The sequence below is a fragment of the Microchirus variegatus genome (genome assembly GCF_963457635.1).
Source record: "Microchirus variegatus genome assembly, chromosome: 5".
Taxonomy (NCBI): domain Eukaryota; kingdom Metazoa; phylum Chordata; class Actinopteri; order Pleuronectiformes; family Soleidae; genus Microchirus; species Microchirus variegatus.
Genome location: NC_139806.1, coordinates 14,325,435 through 14,347,064, shown reverse-complemented (window position 1 = coordinate 14,347,064; position 21,630 = coordinate 14,325,435). Strand labels below are relative to the sequence as shown.

Genomic DNA, 21,630 nt, shown 5'->3' with positions numbered 1-21,630 from the left:
TTTTGATCATTGATTTTGAGTGAGTTTCTAAAATAAAAACATTTTTGTGTCTCTGCTCCTCTTTGATGACCAAAACAAAGTTTTTGCAGATGTTATCTTGAAGGGGTGTGAGAAATACAGATTGGCATTAATGTCCAAGTGTTAAAAAGACACCAAAAACTACACATCGTAACAGTTTATTTATTTTAAAACAACTACAGAACTGCAATGTTGTATCAGGAGTCAGACTTCAGACATGCACCGCCTTGTTTACATGCTTTGATTGTTAAATCAAATAAATCAAGGGTAAATTAAAGTCCCTCTCTATATGTTGCTTTTATTAACACTGTAAAATTGTGGTAAATGACGCACGTGATGCTAATGTCCTAAATAGGAAAACCATAGTGACACACCCGTTGAATGTTTTTGCCAGCAAAACAATGTAGTTTAGTTGGCCTGATTTCACTCTGGAAACCTGTGTTGAACTTTTCCTGAAAGTCTATGCACCATCAAAAAAAATACAACTGCATGAATATTGAGTGTTGCCTCAAACAAAAGGTACATATTTTCACCTGGTATCAATAGTTTTTGTTTTATTCTTTAGGAGGGATAATTAAAGGATACTTCTCATACAGTCAGGATTATGGACATAATGCATGGAAGCGATCGGAGACAATAAACCAGGCAGTTGTTTATTTCCTGGTTATATTGTTAGTAGTGGGTTCTAAAAGATCATTTGAAATACTCATTCAGTGTCCTCATTCAGCGCTGGACATTTGGATTCACCTACAAATACAATGTGAGATTTGGATAGAGTAAAATGTGGTGCACAATTTATGAACATCTTCCTACTTCTAACAGTGTCAATCAAAATCTGGCTTAAATGTGACTTGCCACATTTCTGCTGTACACCATAATGACCATTTCTTTTCTGCTTCCAGGATGGTGTTACATTTTATACAAAGACTTCAATGATGGAACAGAGCTGCTGCAGCCAGTTCACCTGGAAAACCTGTCATCTTCAACCTGCAGCACAGTCAACACTGAACTTTTCAACATCATCCTCTAAATGAAATGTACCACCCTGTGGCATTCCTTCTTTCCTCCACCACTGACAACATGAATGGAAGGAAAGCAGAGATGATAAATTGACTTTCCTTTCCCACCCAGTGTGGAGTCCGGTATTTATTTGTCAATGACGTTTGTCATGGATAAAAATTAAAATCTGTCCTCCATGTCATTCTGTAATTGTTTTGAAGAGAAATAAAGTATGTGACATTTATCCGGTGTTAGAATTGTGTTAATTTATTGCACGGTTCAATGTATTGAGTAACTGTGATGTCGAATGTTTCCCTGCTCTCAATATGATGTCAATTTATTTTGTTCTATATTGCGTATCATAATTTTAAAGGTATTTTCATTGGCAAAATGATTCACTAAATTATAAAACCCAATATTGCATTTTGAAACAAAAGCCTTCACTGTCACATTAAAAGGCTAAACTGTCAAAAACAGCATTATTATGAGACCACAACCAACAGCCAGTTGATGTGAGAGAGATCGCATTGTCCAGGGTTTTAACATGGTTTCATGAAGTGAATGACACTGCTGTGACTATTGTAAGTGCTGGAGTTGGAGCAGGCTCTGCTGATGATGAAAATGATGACCCAGTCTTTCCAGTTTAACATTTTTTCTACTTATGTTTAGAGGGAAATAATTAATTTTGGCACACAATGGACAGCATGTACTCATATAGTAGGTGATGGTTCAATGTCGGTGTTACTTGATCAATAAATCTGTCTTCCTTAAGTTCCTGTGTTGAAGACTTGTCGCACCTTTCAAATGAGGCTTTCGTGGAAGTCAAGAGGGTTGTGCTTGGTGAGTAGATCATGTTTTTGGCCACATTTGTCTGTCTTCAACCAGAAGAGAAGTCCTAAGGAATAAATTAGATTTTGGAACAGTTTTAAGTGTTCTGACACTGAATGTTGAAGTTTGCTGAAGTACAAAATAATATCACATTTATTGTGTTCAGCAATTCAGCTTATAAATGCTGATTGAACACACATTAATGAAAAGATAAACAGCACCTTACCATAATACTGTCTGTATTTATTAATCTACTTCACTGAACTACTCCTGATCCATTCTTAATGACGTACTGTATAGTTTAACCTTTTAGTTCATTTTTGCTGTTTTGTCTCTGGCTTTCTCACGTGTAAGTAGACTTAAATCTCAGTCAGATTCCTTTATTGGTCGCTAAAGAAGATTCAAATTTTATTTAAAAAAATAATAACAATAATAATAATAATAATTATATAGCATAATTAACAGTGAGTGAAATGTTATACTTTACTGGTACAATACTATCCTCAAAAGTACCAAGGAGTAAATTCAACATAATGAACATAATTAAAATAATCCGGTACGGTAATATCACTAGTTTGTGTCGAGGAACTATCCTACGGGAGTGATGCGGATGGATTACAGACGGAGCTCATTATGTTACGGGGTCGTTGGCGGCGGAGTGATTTACAGTTGTAAAGGTCCTGACAGCGGGCAGCGAAAACAAACGGAACTCGGTGTGAATTGATGACTGACATTAAAACGACGAGCGTAGCCGAGCCGAGCTGATCCGAGCTGGCGTTTGCTTTTTTGTGTGACACCGCGTTACAGACACGCAAACCGACACGGACCCAGGAATCATGGAGCGAAAGAGGTGAGCGACTTGTGTGCAGTCGAACGAGGTGTTTAAATGAAAGTTTCTTTGCAGGAAATGCTCGCGTGCGCACACACACAACAGACAGACGAAAATCGTGTAGTTTGGAGAAATTGAGTCTGCAGCAAATGAGCACGTCTGGGTTTCTGTTTTTGTGTTTACACTGACTGTATCTGTGGCTAAACAACGCCTTTGTATGTTTCTGGTTTCATTACACGAGGAAACTTCGATTAGCAGTCATTCATGCGCTGCTCGCTGCTAAAGTGACACTGTTGACGTGAACGAGGCTGCTAGCTTGATTAGCTAGCTAAGTTTCATTGTTTACACACGCTTGACCGGCGGCGTGATGGGCCCCGCCACACTCACTGCACTATTATGAAAATAATATTATATATACACACAACAGCCTTTAAAAGTAGCCTTTTTATAACTTATAATAAGCTTATAAGTCCTCCTGTGTGCACTGTGTGTCTTCACTACGGATATGTTTGAAATTGGATACATGTAAAATACGCGGAACAGGTAATCACAACATTAACTTTGTCGAACAAAAGTTTTTGTGCATTTAGCAGCAGTTTTCGCGTGTCTGTGAACAATCAGTGTTTAAACCTACGTGATTAATGGCCCATTGATTAAATAAAAATTGTATCATGCCAAATCCGGTTTAGTTATAGCTACTCCAAAATCGAAAATAGTAGAGATTCACAAGACTCAAAAGGAGTTTCTGTCGCGTTGTGTAAAGGAACGCGATTACAATTATATACAACATAACTATTTACATTTGTGTCAGATTATATTAGAAGCTGAAGTAAATCAAATAGCAATATACAGTATTTAAACAACAGCTAGGACATAGGTCAAAATTAAAAGTGAACTAAGGTTTGTCATATGAACAGTGTATAGTTCACAGCTGAAGCATAAATGAAATGCCTATAGGATCATTGGAGTGAACTACATAAGTGTAGACAGTAGTCACAGTGTAAGCAAAGGGCCTGAGTGGTCTACACATTTTCAAGACATTTTTGGGTTAAGTTATAATTATTGCCTATTACAAGTCCATGTCATACTCGATGCTCTCACAATTTGGAGGTAAACCACTCAATTACCAGATTAATCAAATCCTTGCCTGAAAAACATTTTTACTTTGGCTTATTCCACCATGTTTATAGGCATTGTGTACAAATAAACCTTCAATGACATCAGACTCTTTCTCATAGCATCTGTTAGAGGGACAGCTTTACTATATTTTCAACTAGCCTGTGAGTCAATCAATCTATAAATCAATCAAAATTAAATGAACTCAATTAGTGAGGATCACCACCAAAACATAACTCCAAAGCATTTTGAGTTATGCTGCTCACACTCGAAGAGAAAATGTGGCAACAGATATAATTGTCTTGACAAGTATAAAATGGTATTATTCTTATTTGTTAAGGCTTCTTTGCTGGGGTTAACCATTTGAAAGGGAAATGTATTTTTGACTGAAAACACAGGCAGTAAATCCTCACAAATAAGAATAAATTGCAGCAAATTGCACCGTCAAAGAGTGCCTTAATGAGATCACAACAAAGACCCAGCAGCGCTTCCACTCTATTATCATCAAATGAATAATATTAATTTAAAAGTAAATGACAAGGTTTAAGTCTATACTATGAAAATGGTACTTAAACACTTGCGAATTGAAAGATAATGCAAAATCAATTAATAACTCAAAACAATACAACATGTGTTTTATTTACGGTGAAGAGGTCCAATAAATTGAGATGTGATTAAATCTCTGACCATGGTTATAACAGCTTTATTTCCTCAGTTATCCTTAAGGTGAATAGTCATGTAATGGTAATTGTTTTGGGTTTTATCTTTTTAGTGTTCCTGTCAAGTGCATTCTCAACAAGCCTCAGATAGTCCGCAGTCTGGGCAGCAGCATCCACACGGACATGAATGCCAGCCACTCGCGGACTGGACGGTCACTGCTGACCAAAGTGCAGCACAGCAGGCACAAGCATCTCAACAACAACAGCAACAGCAGCAGCAGCAACCATCAAATCAGGGTGAGTCTGAGGCTGTGTGTGGTTTGTTATTATGGAGCTTAAGTTACTGCAGTGGTACTTACAGAGATCATGTAACACTATTATCAGAGGTCACTATGACCTACTTACTTAACATTTTACACATTGCTGTAGTGAGAGGTAAATTTAGGTCTCAGACACAAATACCTGTATGTTGACACAAGGGTTTACCATGAAAAAAACGAGGAGTGATTTGTGACTGCCTTTTTACCCGTTAACCTCTCTCCCAGACTTTGTTTTATGGTAGACTGAATACTGCTATGAGAAACATTCAATGTTTTGTGAATTTAATCATTTAAATACATTTTGTTATGAAATATGACTAAAAATACTATACTAAAAACTAGCCATTAGAATGTGATCCACTCATTTTGTGTTTTCCTTTAAAGGCCAAGCCCGATTTAAACACAACACTGCCAGTTCGACAGACTGCATCCATCTTCAAACAGCCAGTGACCAAGGTCACAAATCACCCCAACAACAAAGTGAAGATGGATGCACAGAAAGCTGTGGACCAGCCCAAACAGGTATGTGTGAGGACAAAAAAAGTCTCTGACCAAAAAAGTATTCTTCTCTGTGCTATAGTTATATAGCTTTAGTTTTTTTCTCTGTTTGTTCAATTTGTCAATAAAAAAGTAAAAATGCATGTGACATATATCCTTATACAGGGTGTCTGCAGGGTCTGCCGAAGTATTAAAAAATGATCAATCAATTTTGGGAAAATTAAGTCCCTTTAAAAATTATTTAAAAGTCTCAATCACAATTTCATGAGGTATTATATTTTGTCCGTAGAGTTCGACTGCAAAAATATGCATGAATGTATTTATTTTACTCCCCGTGTTTGTTAACGATGACAATGATGGGCAGGCATGCTCACCCTGCAAGATTGGCATTTCGTGACAGCGAACCCCCTCCAAAATGAACTCCAAAATCGCGAAGTGTTGGCTTGTTGTTTATTTTAATAAACCTTGCCTTTAGTTTAATTTATTCTTTCAAGCTTTGTTCCTTCCAGCTTATGAGTTCATTTGTATGGTTGTGCTCTGTAGATTTAAAACTGTTTTGTAAGTCAAATAATTTGTTGCTGATTACAGCTTCAAGTGGTGATAAGGTCGACAAATATTTTGAGAGGGTCTTGAAAAAAGTCTTAACTTCAGGATTCCTGCATATACCCTGTTAAACATTAATCTGTGCATATATTCTGTTTGAGGAAAATGATGACATGGACCTTTTTGTTTCTTGGTTTGCTTCATCCTTCAGTTGTTCTGGGAGAGGAAGTTGAGCGGGTTAAATGCATTTGACATAGCAGAGGAACTGGTCAAAACTATGGATCTTCCCAAAGGTTTACAAGGTGAGAGTAACCTAGAAACACGACTACCATGTAGGACTGAGCACAATTAGATATTAATTCAAAATCAATCAGCCTTACTGCCATGTATGATTCTGAAGTAAGAATTTACAACAAGATTGACATGTTTTGATTTTTTTTGTCTCCCCAGGTGTCGGGCCTGCCAGTTCAGATAAAACCCTGCTTTCTTCCATTGCCAGTGCACTACACACCAGCCCTGCACCTGTCACTGGACAGCTCACTGCTGCAGTGGAGAAAAACCCTGGAGTCTGGCTCAACACAACGCAGCCTCTTTGCAAAGCCTTTGTTGTGACTGATGAGGACATCAGGTCAGATGTCCACACATGCACCACACCTGTAGTTTCTGCATTGTATATGATCAATGATGTAAACAGTATGCTGTTTAGCCAATTTATAGCCAGTTATGAGGAGTCTCACCTGTTGTTTTGATATTCAACCAACAAGTCTACTATATTATAGTATAGTAACTAAATAAAAAGTCCAAGATATAGACTTTTTACTTGGGGGATCCTCTTTTTCTGTTACATCTAATATACTTGGAATAAGTATACCAGCCAATTTTCTCAAGATATGTTTGACAATTGAATCACAACTTAATTTAGGAAATGTATTTAATGTATTATGTGATGGATCCTAAGTAAAGCTTGATCGGTTCAATAGCTTTAACTCTCTGTCAAACAATTTGAAAATTGGAGGAAGAGCTTGCCTGTTGGTAAACGGTTCTTATCATTATTGATTATTGAGTGCACAAGTTATTTGATTATTTGTCACATGTACTACATGCACTCTGGTTACCTGTCAAAAGTAACATTTAGAAAGTGCTGTCTTGGTTTGATGAAATGAAAGCCACAGAATTGCTGAGTGAAATTCCATCTCTGATGTGAAAGGTATTGATCGAATACAGTTCACGTATTCACGTGCAAATGAGTAGCATGAAAAACCAAGGCTTATTTTTCCTTTTCATCTGTGTCCTCCAGGAAGCAGGAGGACCTGGTGCAGAACGTGAGGCGTCGGCTGGAGGACGCCCTCATGGCTGACATGTTGGCTCATATAGAAGACACCGCTGCAGGTGCAGCAACCAGCAAAGTAGAAGAGAAGGTCAAGCCTGAGGACAATGAGATTTTATAGCTAAGGTACGCTAGCGATTAATGTACAGCTGCTGTATTCTTTTGTTGCTCCATCCATGCCCAGATTTTGAATGTTTCATTTCTATTCCACTTCGTAATTTAAGCAACATGTGTGTAGTAGGTGCACTGTCTGCTCAGTATTTAACAACAAACAAGTGTAATCAATGTGATTATAATTCTTTTCTGAATAATGAAGGTCTTAATTTCATGTCCCTGTCTCATCTCTCCAACAGGCTTGACGTGGCATCTGCTGGTAAACATTTTTCAGTTTCAAATGTTTGGCTCCAGGAGGATTTTCTGTATACTTCTCAGTGAAGTTAAACCCTTAAAACACAGACATTCTTCAAATTTGGTAACCTAAACAAAGACCTTTTGTTGACCTTTTCTACATTCGACCATGTTACCCTGAGCGGGCGCTTTAAGTTTTACTTGTGTTTTGTTTTACCCTAATGTATGACCGATGTGTATGGTGCTCAGTGCAGTGCAGTGCAAGCTAAATTCAAGGTAAAACACTGTGTGTGTGTGTGTATGTGTGTGAAAGAGAAAGAGAGATATCAGTTGATGTTAAGAACCGGGCATGTATTTTCTTTTAGAAGGACATGTCGGCACTTTAGGTGTCTGTTTGTAGGTTGCAGTATGTTTACACATTGCCCTCTTGTGGCTGTAAATAATCACGTTTAGTTTGTTTGAGCTAAGGTTGTACAGTTTATGGTGCTGTTATTTCTCAACCCGCGTTCACAGTTTTTAAGTTTTAGTCAGGGGTGGGGAACTATAATTATCTTTATCTCTTTAAGGACCACATTACAAAACGTCACAGCGTTGGTCATTTCTGATGCGATGGCCAATGGCGCTGCCCTTTGCCAGTGTGTATCGTGTCAGACTGTAGGGATTACGATGCTACTCACAGCTATTTTTACAGGTTTTGGTCAGTGAGTCAGTCTGGGGATCTAAGTCACTTATGAAAAGAACCAATCACAGCAATGTTTCCCATAAAAAAGTAAAAACATCAGCGATATGTAAAACCCTCTTTAGAGTTTGAGCAGAGAAGGGTTTTTGTTTGAGCTCATTGTTACTCACAGATCAATTATTGCTCCTTAGAGATTGCCAGGTATATCAAGTGGTTGCATTTAATACTGAACAGATATGTTCAGTCCTTTTTGTGTACTTTCCAATTCCTGAACCTTTTCAACAAATGCCTGAAGGTGTTTTGTAAACTCTCCGATGTATTCAGATGTCATAGCAGGCTTTTGTTCTTGCAGAGCAGCAAAGTGTGCAGTATTATCCCAGGTTCACTTGCCAAAGCGTTCATTTGGCCTGAATTGACTCCATGTTTGTAAGATGAGAAGCTGGTTGTGGCTTTAAAGCTCTGAGTTGTACTTGGTAATGTCCACCATGAAGGTCCAATCAAGTGAGTGAGCCATTGCCCCTCACAATAGATGACCCATTTCTTTCTTTTTCTTTACCCGTGTGATTATTAAATGCCTTTTATGGGCCAACATGTTGTAGTGACATGCCCGGATTGCAATGGCCACCATTCTTCCCTTATATCAAACAGTGTTCCGACACACAAAAACAGCAAGTTGTGTAGTGGTTTCACTTTTTTGTATATGAATGAAGCCATATACAACTGAATGTCAAGATAGAGAATTGTCAATATTGTTTTGCTAAGTATGTTTGAGTATTTACAGTAAAAGAGAAGGTGTGTATCATAAGAAAATACAGAAACAAATACACTGCTGGTGTACCTCATTACCTGATGTACCGCACCTCATTACAAAATCCATTGTCTTTGTATCACTGTAACACTGAAATAAATACAGCTGTTTTGTAATTGCTGCTGTAATTCATTCTTTTATTCATGGATTCAAGTTTTAGTCCTTTGTTCTTTAAAGGCTACCATCATATATTCAAGCTTAAAACGATACTAACTCCACTGAGTTTGAGTTGTTATTGCTTTTTCAAAACAATGAGGAAATGCATGAAGCTGCTTTGATAATAAATAGACTGAAAGAGATGATTTAACAGATTGCATGGAGGAATAATTAAAAGGAGCGTGGACGATATGTGGTTTTACATACAGTATGAGTGTTGTGATAAACCTGTCCTGAGGAAGATTATTTCTCCTATATTTATATATATACTAAATGTGAACTATATGGATACATAAAAAATATTATTTGTGTATTTTAAAACAACTTTGTTTTGAAAGGTGAATAAAATAATAACTAATTGATATGATCATTATTATTTAATTTGTACAACTATTTCCTTTTTACATTGATCATTTTGGGCATTTCTTTATACCATAGGAACTCTATGCAGATCAAAGGCAGGCAGGGGGAGATGGAACACATCAAAGTCAGCAGCACGAGAGCTCATTATCTGTACCTTTCTCCTGGCTTTCTTCTCTTTCAGCTGCCACATCTTGCGCCACAAGTCCACAATTTACCGCTCATTTTGTCGAAAAAAAATGTGTCCAATTTCTCACAGCGTGCTTCTAGTAGGCTGTCAGACATGCCGTTTCTCGACAGTGCCACCTCAAGCGTTGCGATGCCTGCCTTTTCATCCTCATAACCTGCCATGTTAATTTGACTTGCTGACCGAGTGTCAGGGAAACTGAAGCAGAGGTGAGAACTTCCAACTTTTTCAACTATGTAATTTCAGTGACTTTTCATAGTGGGTGTATAAAATACAAATATGTGTGTGCAATGTCCAAAGCCTTGTGGCAGTAACTTTCATCAGTCATATATATATATATATATATATATATATATATATTTATGCTTTTTCAGCAGCATTTCTGGACAGAAGTTAGAACAGACTCGGGTCAAAGGTTACAGCATAACTGAATGTAAAGAAATATACACACAGAGAGGTGATTTTCTAGAGAAATGCACATGTTCTATTTTATTATTGTTAATTAACTTGTATATTCTCAATATAACTCAAACGAAAACAAGGTTTAATTTAAACTGTTTATAAGCACTGATAATTTCCCATTTGTGATTCATGTATTATTATTTATATACCATTTTCGAGAGAAAACATGAGCACATCCACACACGAGCATCTTTGAGTCAGTGTTATTGTGCGTGGACCACTCAAAACACCTCATCGGTGGCCATGATGAACACACCCAGCCCTGGCCACATTTTACCAGGAGCACCAAGGATCCACCAAGGCAACAACAATAACGACACGAATGTCCTTTAGAGTGGCAGACGCGGTGACAGTGACAGTGGCTCTGTGTGGATGCTCTCTCTCCTGCTGCATGTGGCCTTTGAACCCATTGTTGTGTCGCGAGTGACGTCAGTGCCGTGTGCGGGAGACGGAGCGGCGTGCGCCTGGCGAGACAAAGGCGGCGGACCGACCGGGGTCAGGCAGCAGTAGCGGCGGCAACAGCAGCAGCAACACAGAGCCAAGAATCACTGTTGTTTTTTTACTCTAATTTAACCCTGGGTTTTTCAGCTGCGTCCTCCCTGACTGTTACTACGAGGGGCCAGAGACTCTCCCAGAACTGAACACGGACTCTCCGCACAGACACAAAACAACAGTGGCTCCTCTCCGCTCTTCTCGTTGTTGAACGTTTTTTTTTTCTCCTACGCCCCCTATTTAGCTCTGTGTGCTAGTTAGCTAACCACACTAGCTTCTAGCAGGACTGCTGGTCTCCTCCTCCCTCTCCTTCTCTCCTGGCTGCTTCTCATCTTCCCCTCCGGAGCTGTGGACACAGCGTAGGACAAGAACTCGTCCAACCGAGGCAAGACAAAGTAAGTTCACGCGGTTCTAGCGCTTGTTTAATTTTAAAAATTGACGCGGCTGCCTTTGAGAAAGAGTCCAAGTTGGGCTGACAGAGGGGAGCTAGCAGCTAGCCGCGGTGCTGCTCCCAAACAAAGGGGTCGACAACGTGACTGAGTGAGTGCCGACTGTGTGGAGTTAGCCTGTTAGCTTTGGCTGCTGGAGCTAACAGCAGACCATAATTCAGTTTTATCCACATCGTGTTAATTCAGGCAGCTCTTAGAGAAGTGGCAGGGGTCGGTGACACGTGTGTTTGTTAATGTCGGCGTGTGAGGAATAGCTATTAAAGTTGTGTTGGAGCGGACGTCCTTTATCCTGACAATAGCAGCAGCAGCAGCCTGGATGGTTTCAGTTGTCAGACCTGAAGCAACAACAGACAAAGCAAGGCGCTCAAACCAACAGTGTCTCAGTCTCTCTGCTGCTCTTCGTGATCTACGTCTCCACGTTGCTCGCCTTTGTTTTTGTATAAGAGTTTCAAGATAAGCACTTTTTATTGTATTTATTTATTTTTTGTATTTTTATTTCAGAAGAGGGTGAGCTCACTCCCACCAGACAGGCACCCGTGATCTGATGTGAGATCCACGGAGAGAGACTATGCCTAGCCCTTTATTCCACCCCGAGATCATGGACCACGACGCGGTGATCAGTAGCCAGCACAATGGGGTCGGTCTTCCCCGAGAAACGGACCAGGAGTCCCGGGAAGAAGACCATCAAGAGGCGCTCCGCTTCGCCCTGGACCAGCTGTCACTCATGGCTCTGGAGAAAGTGGACTGTGGGGGCGGTGGTGGCGGCGGGCTGAGCGACTCACTGGACGGGACCCAGGGTCCCGGCTCTGAGGGCTGCAACGGCGTGGGTGGAGGAGGCTACGTGGACCTGCAGATGCTGGAGCATCCAGGCGGCTCACGGGACTCTCCGTCGTCCTGCTCTCCATCCCCGGAGTACTACGGCTCGGGCGGGTACCACATGGCCGCCTCGCACTCCATGCTCCACGGGGACCAAAACTCCGTCCTGTGCAGCAGAAAAAGAAGTGTCAACATGACTGAATGTGTGCCTGTGCCCAGCTCCGAGCATGTGGCAGAAATAGTTGGGAGACAAGGTAAGAACATCGGCATGAGTGTGTGTTTGTGTTGCGGTTAATGTGTATTAGATGTTGTTTATGTGTAGCAGCAGTTTGTTGAGGCAGCATGCAGCCTGCTGCTTCTTTGTTTGGGTGGCTCCTCGGTGAAGAGGGGGGAGGAAGCTGTGTGAACTTTGTCCCAGGCTCAGCTCGGTGTTGAGGGGGCAGTCTGCACTGACCTGTTGGCTTTGTTTGATGCGACTTTCAATTAAATGCGTTAATCTACTGTATTTACACACACTGTTGTTCGAACACATTCAGACAATGCTTTGACATGGTGTGTGTGTGGTTGGGGAGTAGGAGGGAGGTAAAGAGGGAGGGGGGAGGGGTGGGAGAGGGTCAGACAAAGCAGCAGATTGTCGGGAGTCTGGACATGTCTAGCAGCGTGCACCAAACAAAGAGAACACACTGAAACATGCGTGTTTTTGCACATTGCGCATCAGAAGTGGCGGATTGTTTTTCAGCCCGATCGCACACTTTAGCACTCGCATTCATGTTAAATGTCAGATTATTGTTGTCTTTGCTGAGCAGATTTAGGCTGAAAGGCAAGCACGGGACTGGGCGGTGTTACGCCCTGCACCCAGCTCTGTCTGCCGCCGCCGCCGCTGCTGCTGTTGTTCGCATCCGAGCTGCAGCTTCTCACACATCTTCATTTTCGACCCAGTTTTCACCAACATAAGAATCACCCCATTAACAGAGTCGTGTTGTCGGGTTGCTTTGCTCAGTGACTGTCGCGGTAGCGTTATGGCATTGTTCTCTTTGTTTGAAAAAGCCATGCTTTCTGCTTCCCAGAATGACATCACACTCCGCGCGTCCCATTGGTTGTCGGGAACGAAGCGTCCATATTTAAAGAAACAGCACACACACACACACACACACACACACACACACACAGGAGCTGCTGCTGACACACAGGCGGTGCAGCAGCAGCAGCCACTGACTGTGTTTGGGCAGACAGACTTCTCGAATTGGGTTAGCATCCTTTTTTTAGATGTCCCTTCAGGTGTTACAGTAGCCCAAGAACAGACTGATTACAGACAAAAGACAAGACTTAAGGAGGAATAATTACACAGTATATATAGTATGTACATATACATACTAATTTAGTGTACACTATGCACACAGAATGACTAATTAGTATACAATCTGTATGTATATGATATAAACACAAAGTTTGATTAGGGCTGAACAATTAATTTAAATTTTAATCAAAATCACAATACAGTTTGCAGCATTTTTCAAATTGCTGGAGGTGCAATATTTCTTAAAGACAAAATGTGCGAAAAATTGTACTTTTAGATGAAATACACATCATGTTCTACAGTCTGAAGAAAACAAATCTCTCACGGATCTGCAAAATATAATACGGTAGTCATTTAAATATGATATTGAAATGAGAATAATTATGTCAAAAGCACTATTCCCTCTCATATCGTGGTAGCAATTTCAGTCAAAATGATCCCAATTAGATATCTATTCAAACTTGTTCAGCCCTAATACGCGTATAATATAGGGATAGACAATATGGCCAAGAACATCACGGTGAAAAGCTTCAGTCAAGTCTATTGATATTTTATTTATTATTCACAAATGTAGTTAAAGAGATGGAGTTTTTGCTCTCTCGAATGTCGAGGTAACAAGTTAATTAGGGTTTTAAACCTCTTAATAAGCGGAAAAACAACAACCCAGAAACATTTTGCTAATATGAGGCACAGTATTCATAGTCGTCATGTGTTATGGTTATATTGATAATTGTGGAAAACTATTCCACACGCTATCCTGACTGGGGCAGATTTTCTAACATCTAAAGAATCCAGAAAATCTTCAGCTCTTTCTGTTCATGACTGGTGTAGAATATGGTTTGCACATGTGGAAACGATCAGTCTCCATATTAAAACTGAACCGTTTATTTGCTGCTGGTTGTTTTAGAGAATTCATTGCCCGATGTTACATAATTGAGCTGTTTACTTCCAGAAACACAGTGGAGTCGTTCATGCGACTGCTCTGTTTTATTATGAGACACAATCACAGTTATTTATAAGTATGCTCTGATTAAAGTCTAATACAACAGTACCTCCATAAATATTGCCCCATAGAGGTGTTGATTCAACTTATTTTAAAGGCTGTAGTTTATTGTGCTGTTGAACTCTGTTGCTTTATGGTGAGAGGTGTTTTAATACATTCTCTCCACCCAATTTATGTCTGTGAGAGTAAAGAGGATCAACACCACAAACCGCAGCATCTAAAACGGCTACATGACTGGATCAAACTGCACAGTTTCAACAAACTGACTGATAAATGTGCTAAAAAGGAGGTGTTGTATTAGACTGCATTAGCTTTAATGATGTGTTCATAAAATGAATAATTGAGTGTTTTAAATGAACCAATGTTATCATATAACTTGTTTGTACACAATCACAAATGGAGCTGTGTTAAACACATGGGTATGTTTTTTTTTCTTTCTGCATCTTCCAGGTTGCAAGATCAAGGCCTTGCGTGCCAAAACAAACACCTACATAAAAACACCAGTGAGGGGCGAGGAGCCTGTTTTTATCGTGACCGGACGCAAGGAGGACGTGGAGATGGCAAAACGTGAAATCGTCTCTGCAGCTGAGCATTTCTCTATGATCCGGGCTTCGCGCTGCAAAGCAGGGGGAACTGCTGCTGCTGCTGGTGCTGCTGGTGCTGCTGGTAGTGGTGGAGGAGGTGGAGGAGGAGGAGGGGGTGGATCTCTCCCTGGACCACCACACCTACCAGGACAGACCACAATACAGGTACGGAAACCAGACATAGTTTGTCATAATGCCAGCAAACAAAGGAAATTAGTTTTTCTTGCATCTTTATTGAAAGTAAAGTTGATTAACGATGTTCTGTCATTCCTCCAGGTAAGGGTGCCCTACAGAGTTGTGGGTTTAGTTGTTGGTCCAAAGGGGGCAACTATCAAGCGCATCCAGCAGCAGACTCACACCTACATCGTGACACCCAGTCGAGAGAAAGACCCGGTGTTCGAGGTGACCGGGATGCCTGAAAATGTGGACCGAGCGAGAGAGGAGATCGAGACTCACATCACCCTGAGAACTGGAACCTTTGTTGATCTGCAGGGAGACAATGACTTTCACACCAACGGCACCGACGTCAGTCTGGAAGGCCTGGGCTCTCTGAGTGGAGCGCTCGGGGCTTCTCTGTGGTCAAGGGCTGCTGCCAACCACCATTCTGCCCCACCTCCTCCACCACAGTCCCCGCCTCCTTCTCTACCCATGTCCATGCACCACTCCTCCAGCCGGAAGATGTCCTCCTCAGCTGCCTATCACGCGCACAATGGCGGGATGAGCTCAGACAACTTCAGCAGCAGCAGCACCACCAACCGAAAAGCCACAGAGGGAGGCAGTCCCACCAGCCCCTTCAGCACAGGCTCCAGCAGTGCTGGAGGTGGATTCACTTTCGGGGGCGACTCCACCCCAGGCCTGCCCTCCTCAGATGAACTGGGCTTTGAGTTCAGTGCTTCCAACATCTGGGCACCTTTTGTTAACGGTGGAACAGGCAATAAAACGGCCGGCTCTTCCCAGCAACAGCCTCTACGTCGTAACAGCAGCGGCCTCAGCGGCGGCGCCATAACTCCACGATTGTCTCCAACTCTGCCTCAGGACACATGCGTAGGCCCCCTGGATCACCCACTAGCCCGTCGTGCACAAAGTGACCCCCTCAGCACTCTCTCTTGGCTGCAGTCTGGCAACGCAGGAGGCGGCTCCTTCTCCGGAGCGTCCAGCTCCAGTTCCGGCGGCTCGTCAACCGGTTACTCCTCCTGCTCGGCGTCCTCCCTGCCCGGCGGCTCCCCCACTGACTCGGAGGGCGGCAGCAGCGGCGTGGGCCTCAGCTCTGGGCTCCTGAGCCGCCTGAAAGGCAGCTCCAGCTCTGCGGTGGCGGGTCTGGTCAGCATCGGCCCGGGGGTCAACAGGGACTGCTTTGTGTGTTTTGAGAGCGAGGTAACGGCAGCCCTGGTGCCTTGTGGCCACAACCTGTTCTGCATGGAGTGTGCCGGACAGATCTGCCAGTCAGCTGAGCCGGAGTGCCCCGTCTGCCACACCCCCACCACACAGTGCATCCGCATCTTCTCCTAATGTCCCAGTCAAGAGGGTGCAGGTGAGGGTCGTCATATGAGGGTGGGGGGGGGGACGTGAAGTGGAGGTGGGCGCCAGCTGTGGTGGATGCGACGGAAGATTCACATTTAATAACCTTCACACACATGATGGACCATAATAAATACATTAATAGAGATGATGATACTACAGATGTTGCTTTGTAATGATAACTGTCAAGATTAATAATAATATTAATAATAACAATAATAATAATGACTGATTTTCAGAGTAAAGTTAACTGAAACTGCTCTGCAGACAGTTGGGGCTCAGACAGTCTCTCGGTGGTGAACTCATGGAAGGAAACTAGTGTCTTATCTCTCTTCAGGCCTTCATTTTGACCCGGAGCAGCGTCGTCTGTCTCCACTTTTCTTCATTCTGGCTTCTTCAGATATCTGCCTGCTTTCTCTCACAGCCTTTTTCCTTTGGACGCTTTTGTACTTAACAGATATTTTTTGATGAAGCCGTCACTGAGGCCTGCACTTTTCTACTACTTATTTTAATGTTCCTGACAGGACGCTAATGGTTCCAACATAACACACACCCCTCTCCTCCTCCCTTCCCCCCCTTTCTCCTCTGCTCTCATTAATGCTGTTGTTGGTGACATGAAGCTTTTCTGGAAGCTTGGAACTTTAAAAAAAAAAAAGGTCAGCATTTAGTCAGGCACCTAGCAGGACAATGCGCTGGAGGGACGTCCTCGTTCCTGTTTCTCGTTAGCCACAGAAGAAAAAATTAGCCATCGGTTAATGCCAAATGAATGCTATAAATAGATGCTGAGTTATTCTTGATAAAAACCCATTAATGTATTGGATGAATTTAAATGAGTTTCAGATGCGGCCGCTGCGTCGATTCGTATGAATTGTCCTTTTTAATAATAAGTCGGAAACTTAAACCATTAGTGATGCTGAAAGGAATGTGTATGAGGTCTGTGTGTTCGGGCTGCCTGACAATCGCATCACGTCTCCTTAGAGAATAATGCCCACTCTTGCTGTTCTTCAAGTAGGCATCATCATCCTCATCATCATCATGTGTGTCCTGACTGTGAGAAAGGTCTGCTTCCTGTCTCCTCCGCTTAGTCTCAGTCTTTTACAGGAAGACCACGCTCTGATCCATCCACACTAAGACATTCTCCTGTCCATCAGTTACACTTTGACTCCTTTTCTACCTGTTTTATTTTTTTCTGACTCTGGATTGTTGAGTGTGTGTTGCACACAGCTCTGTTTTGATCTTATAAGAAGAAAGTAGAATAATTTCTGATGTCACACGTGAATGTTTTGTCCAGGCTAAGGAGAAACGCTCACTTCTCTCGTATGAAACGATAACAAAAGGCTCAATTTAAAGCGTTTATTTCTTTCGTGCACTGTTACCACCAGTCCCTCCTAAAAAAAAAAATAATAATAAAAAAACACAAAAAAAATTGCCAAAAAGGAAACAGCTCTTACTGTTTTTGTTCAGTTTTGGTCTTCCACCCCACTCTCACAGCAAAGCTGTATGGCACTCTCTCTCTCTAGTAGTAGTTTTTGCGAATTGTCCCGTGTTTCATAGCATTACTGAGCGACTCCTGAAGGGGGCGTCCTCTTTTATGTCTTTGTGTTTTTTAAAAAGTTTGCAGTAACTGCCTCCAAGAGTGTTAATATTGTGTTGGGGGCGGTTTGGGCGGCGGTGCTGTGACGGTATACGGTTTACTCTAATTTCTTTTCTTTTTTTTTTACTTCGTGGCCCTTTTTGAACACAACTTGGAATCCGCTCATACAATGAGACAAAGCCATGATAACGTCATTAAAACATACAGATGAGTTTTTCAAAGGGCTTCCTCTCGACTGCACAGACACATAATCCCATTCTGTTATGGGGGCTCACAGTAGGAAAGAATCAACTTATCCTTTATGGCAGCTAGTAGCTATTTGTAGGTCACCCAGGGCTTCCAGACACTCTGTGTTCAAACCCCAGCAGCTGCCGAATGTTTGGCTTTCTTGTTCTTTTTCCTCACAGGCCTGTTAGGGGGGCGTGGCAGTCGCAGCGTTGGCGTCCTCAATTTGACGTCGTCGCTGGTCACATTGAGTTTGTTCAGTTTTGATATCAAGGGCAGGGTGGGGCGGGGAAAACTCTTGATGAGTAAAATAGCTGTTTGAAAAGGGGCAGTTGCTGCTGTGCTTTTGGTGCTTCACTCAGTTTAACGTTCAACTTCTTTGCTGTCTCGACTGTTGGCTTAATACAAGCAGCTGTCCTGGTTGAGCAGCAGCACTGCACTGACTCTGTGTCCACCACACACGTGTAGGAGTAGCTGAACAGAACAGGTCGTCTTCTTCTCTGAGGACTTTTTCCCCCCTGTGGTGCTTTGGTGCGACTTCCTACTGAAAAGTGTTTGTCAAACATGAGGAGGGGGAAGGAGGGGGGGGGGCTGTTTTAATTCTCAGACACAATCTCCCGCCTGCTCACCGCACACCGGGACAACTCTTATTGTCAAAACTGGGCGCGAGTTCAGATTGAGATGTCGTATGTCACCACACACACACACACACACACACACACACCCACACACCCACCCCGAGTGTGTCTCAGTGATCAGATTAGTCACGACTGCTGTGTTTAAAGCCCCCGCAGTTAAAGCCCCATTTTCAAACTGTCCCAGTCGACGTGTTAAAGAAGAGTAAAAAAAATGTGTTTTGTTTTTTTTTGTGCCAGATTTCAAATCCTGGTGCTGCACTGGGATTTCTGGCCATTGAGAGAATGTTAGAGTTTAATGTACAGTAGTTTCATTGTTTGTTTTTTAAAAAACAAGGTACATTTTTTTCAGATTGACTGCTGATTTCTACTTTTTAAAAACCCCCATTATTTTTACCCCCCCCCCCCCCCCCCATTTCCCCATTTCCTTCCTTAAGGTTTGAAAACAGGGTTTCCTGAGGCATGCTTTGCCAGTGGCCTCTGACCTTTTTTGTGATTAAAGGGGGGATGGATGCAAAGAGAGCTCAGCCAGTCAGGGGTGAAAGACTCCCTGCAAAAACCTCCGCTCTCCTCTATTTTTGTTGCTTTAATTCTCTTTGTACGCAGAACCAAAATGTAAAACGTTGGCAAACAGTGAGTTTCAGTCCTGACCTGTGCGTGTAAATACCTGGAATACAATCATCGGGATCTTGTTTTTGTTCCAAAAGCAAAATGACTTAATTGAAGATAAGTGTAGTTTCTAAAGAACATGTATCATTATTTGTAAGTTAACCATCTGCATGTCTACAAGCCATCCGGCGTTAGCTAATGATTTTTAAGATTTAAGAAGAAGAAAAAAAAAAACTTTTTACACATTTTATTTTTTACAATTTATTTGCTTACCTAAATATCCCAGACAATAATGTGACCCTTTTTATTACTTCAAATGTATTTTTTATTTTCCATTTTTTTATTTTCCTTATTTCCTGTGTACTACATATAGGCAATTTATAACAAAATGAAAAAACTATTGAAGAAATTTTAAAATTGAAATATATTTTATTTGAAAGTTTATGGACCTTTTAACCGTGACACGGTGAAATTGTATAATCATATAATTTGAGCTGACTTGACGGTTATGAGAAATGTATCAAGAGTTTTATTTTTTATGCTTCTTTAATAAAGTCTTGTTTTTTGTTTCAGTTTTTTACTGTAAGATCAGAAAACCTCGACTCGTGTCTTTATTTCTGCGGCAGCGTCTCGATCACACGGGGGCAGTAGAGATGCCTGCATCAAAGCAGCAAATCCAGACGTTAATAATGGTTTGGGTGTGAAATCTGCAGTTCAGACGTGTTCCTCTGTAAATGTGAGGACAGGCTGCTACGTCTGCAGGAAACAACACAGTGGAGATAATATTTGGGCTGAAAACACAACAGTTTTCCCTCTCCTGTTGTTTCAAGAATGATCAATGGGAAATTAAACCAGTCAGAATATGATGCTGTTGTCAGATTGTAATTTAGATTATATCTTATTTAGGCAAAAAAAAAAAAGGAAAATTGAGATGTTTGGGCCTTTTTTGACATTTTATTAATGGAATGAAGGAGCATTTTCATAGGCTACAAATGTATCAAAGTTTTAGGTTATGTTTTTAAACAAAAGCCAAATATTTGTTGCTGAAATGTTGAGAAATAAGTATCAGAGACGGCAACAAGTATTTTCTGTTATTTACAGATTATATGGACCACATATTTAAAGGTTAAATTTGTTTTAAAGTTGCAGAAATTGAAGATAAAGCAGTTGAACTTACTGAACTTACCTGATCGTATGAATTATTGTTGTTTTTCATCACCACAGAATGAGTATCCACTGTCGGGAGCATCACTACAAACTAAATCTTTTGCGTTTTGATGCAAACTTAAATAATATTCAGCTGCAACATGCAACGTTACCAGTAAAAGTTACACGTGTGTTGAGTGTGTCGTCACATTTTAAGTTAACGACGAGTTGTTTCTCGTCGTTAATGAAGACTTCTGCTACTTGGGCTGGTTTGTCTTCTCCTGCTGCTGTAGAAACACGGCAGCCTCTGTAAAGCAAAACCTTTGACTGATGTACATCTAAAAGGAAAAAAGAAATGATTCTAAACCTACGAAAAACAATCTTTATTTTAAAGCGAGTATGCAATTATACAACTTGGAAAAGAAGGATTATTAAACTGATCTTTGTTGTTGATCTGTCTGCTCTCTCCACTCTTGTCTGAACAAACGCAACATGTGGTTCGACTTGTGTAGATTTGGACGTGTGATAGCCCCCCCCCTCCCCCTCCACAGGGAGGTCAGAGGTCATGACTTGTGACTTGTCTGCAGCAGAGGCCAGTTGTTCCAGCTGAGGGTTAAAACAGCCAGCTGTCCCTGCATCTGTTTAAACACCAGTGTGAGTCAGAGGCGTTTTTAAATGGATGTAATAGTTTCCTTTTCCAAAAAAAAAAAGACCCAGACACTTTAATTGGGCAGAGATTTAAAAAAACAAAACAAAAAAACACAACAACATTAAATTGACATTTCCTAACAGAAACCGTATTGACGTCATGTGTTGCTTGGTTGAACAGAGGAAAATAAAGACGACATTTAGATTGTGATATAAATGTCCTTTTAATAGGAAGCAGATCACAATCAGGCTGCATTCCAGTTTTCCACTTCATCCTCATTAAAGAACAATCGGTAATGATAAGAAACAAATTAGAAACATCCTCGGTAGAAAATTAATTGTCTCATGCGAGTTCTGTGGTCACACTACATTCGTATTGGTTACAGGAAACGTATTCACAATCTGTTTTGTTTTTTTGGAAAAACACGCACACACACACAATAAAAGGAAAGAAAAAACATTGATCGTTACACACAA

The 21,630-nt window shown here is 41.3% G+C and overlaps 2 protein-coding genes across 2 annotated transcripts; both read left to right on the top strand.

Annotated features, from left to right (window-relative positions):
- Positions 1 to 2,573: 2,573 nt before the first annotated feature.
- On the top strand, positions 2,574 to 8,971 carry mbd3a (methyl-CpG binding domain protein 3a). The gene is made up of 7 exons (XM_083889149.1): positions 2,574 to 2,695; positions 4,563 to 4,746; positions 5,154 to 5,291; positions 6,022 to 6,112; positions 6,261 to 6,438; positions 7,108 to 7,263; positions 7,491 to 8,971. Exons 1-6 carry the CDS (start codon positions 2,682 to 2,684, stop codon positions 7,256 to 7,258), a joined length of 756 nt encoding a protein of 251 aa, XP_083745275.1. The 5' UTR covers positions 2,574 to 2,681; the 3' UTR covers positions 7,259 to 7,263; positions 7,491 to 8,971.
- Positions 8,972 to 11,646: 2,675 nt separating this feature from the next.
- On the top strand, positions 11,647 to 16,287 carry LOC310926929 (RNA-binding protein MEX3B; the record flags this gene model as incomplete). The annotated part of the gene is made up of 3 exons (XM_083889143.1): positions 11,647 to 12,148; positions 14,645 to 14,943; positions 15,055 to 16,287. 3 exons carry the CDS (start codon positions 11,647 to 11,649, stop codon positions 16,285 to 16,287), a joined length of 2,034 nt encoding a protein of 677 aa, XP_083745269.1.
- Between the last annotated feature and the right edge of the window lie 5,343 nt (positions 16,288 to 21,630).

Coding starts and splice junctions, on each gene's coding strand:
- mbd3a (XM_083889149.1), top strand. Junction 4,747..5,153: donor GCAGCAACCATCAAATCAGG/GTGAGTCTGAGG, acceptor TTTCCTTTAAAG/GCCAAGCCCGATTTAAACAC. Junction 5,292..6,021: donor CTGTGGACCAGCCCAAACAG/GTATGTGTGAGG, acceptor TTCATCCTTCAG/TTGTTCTGGGAGAGGAAGTT.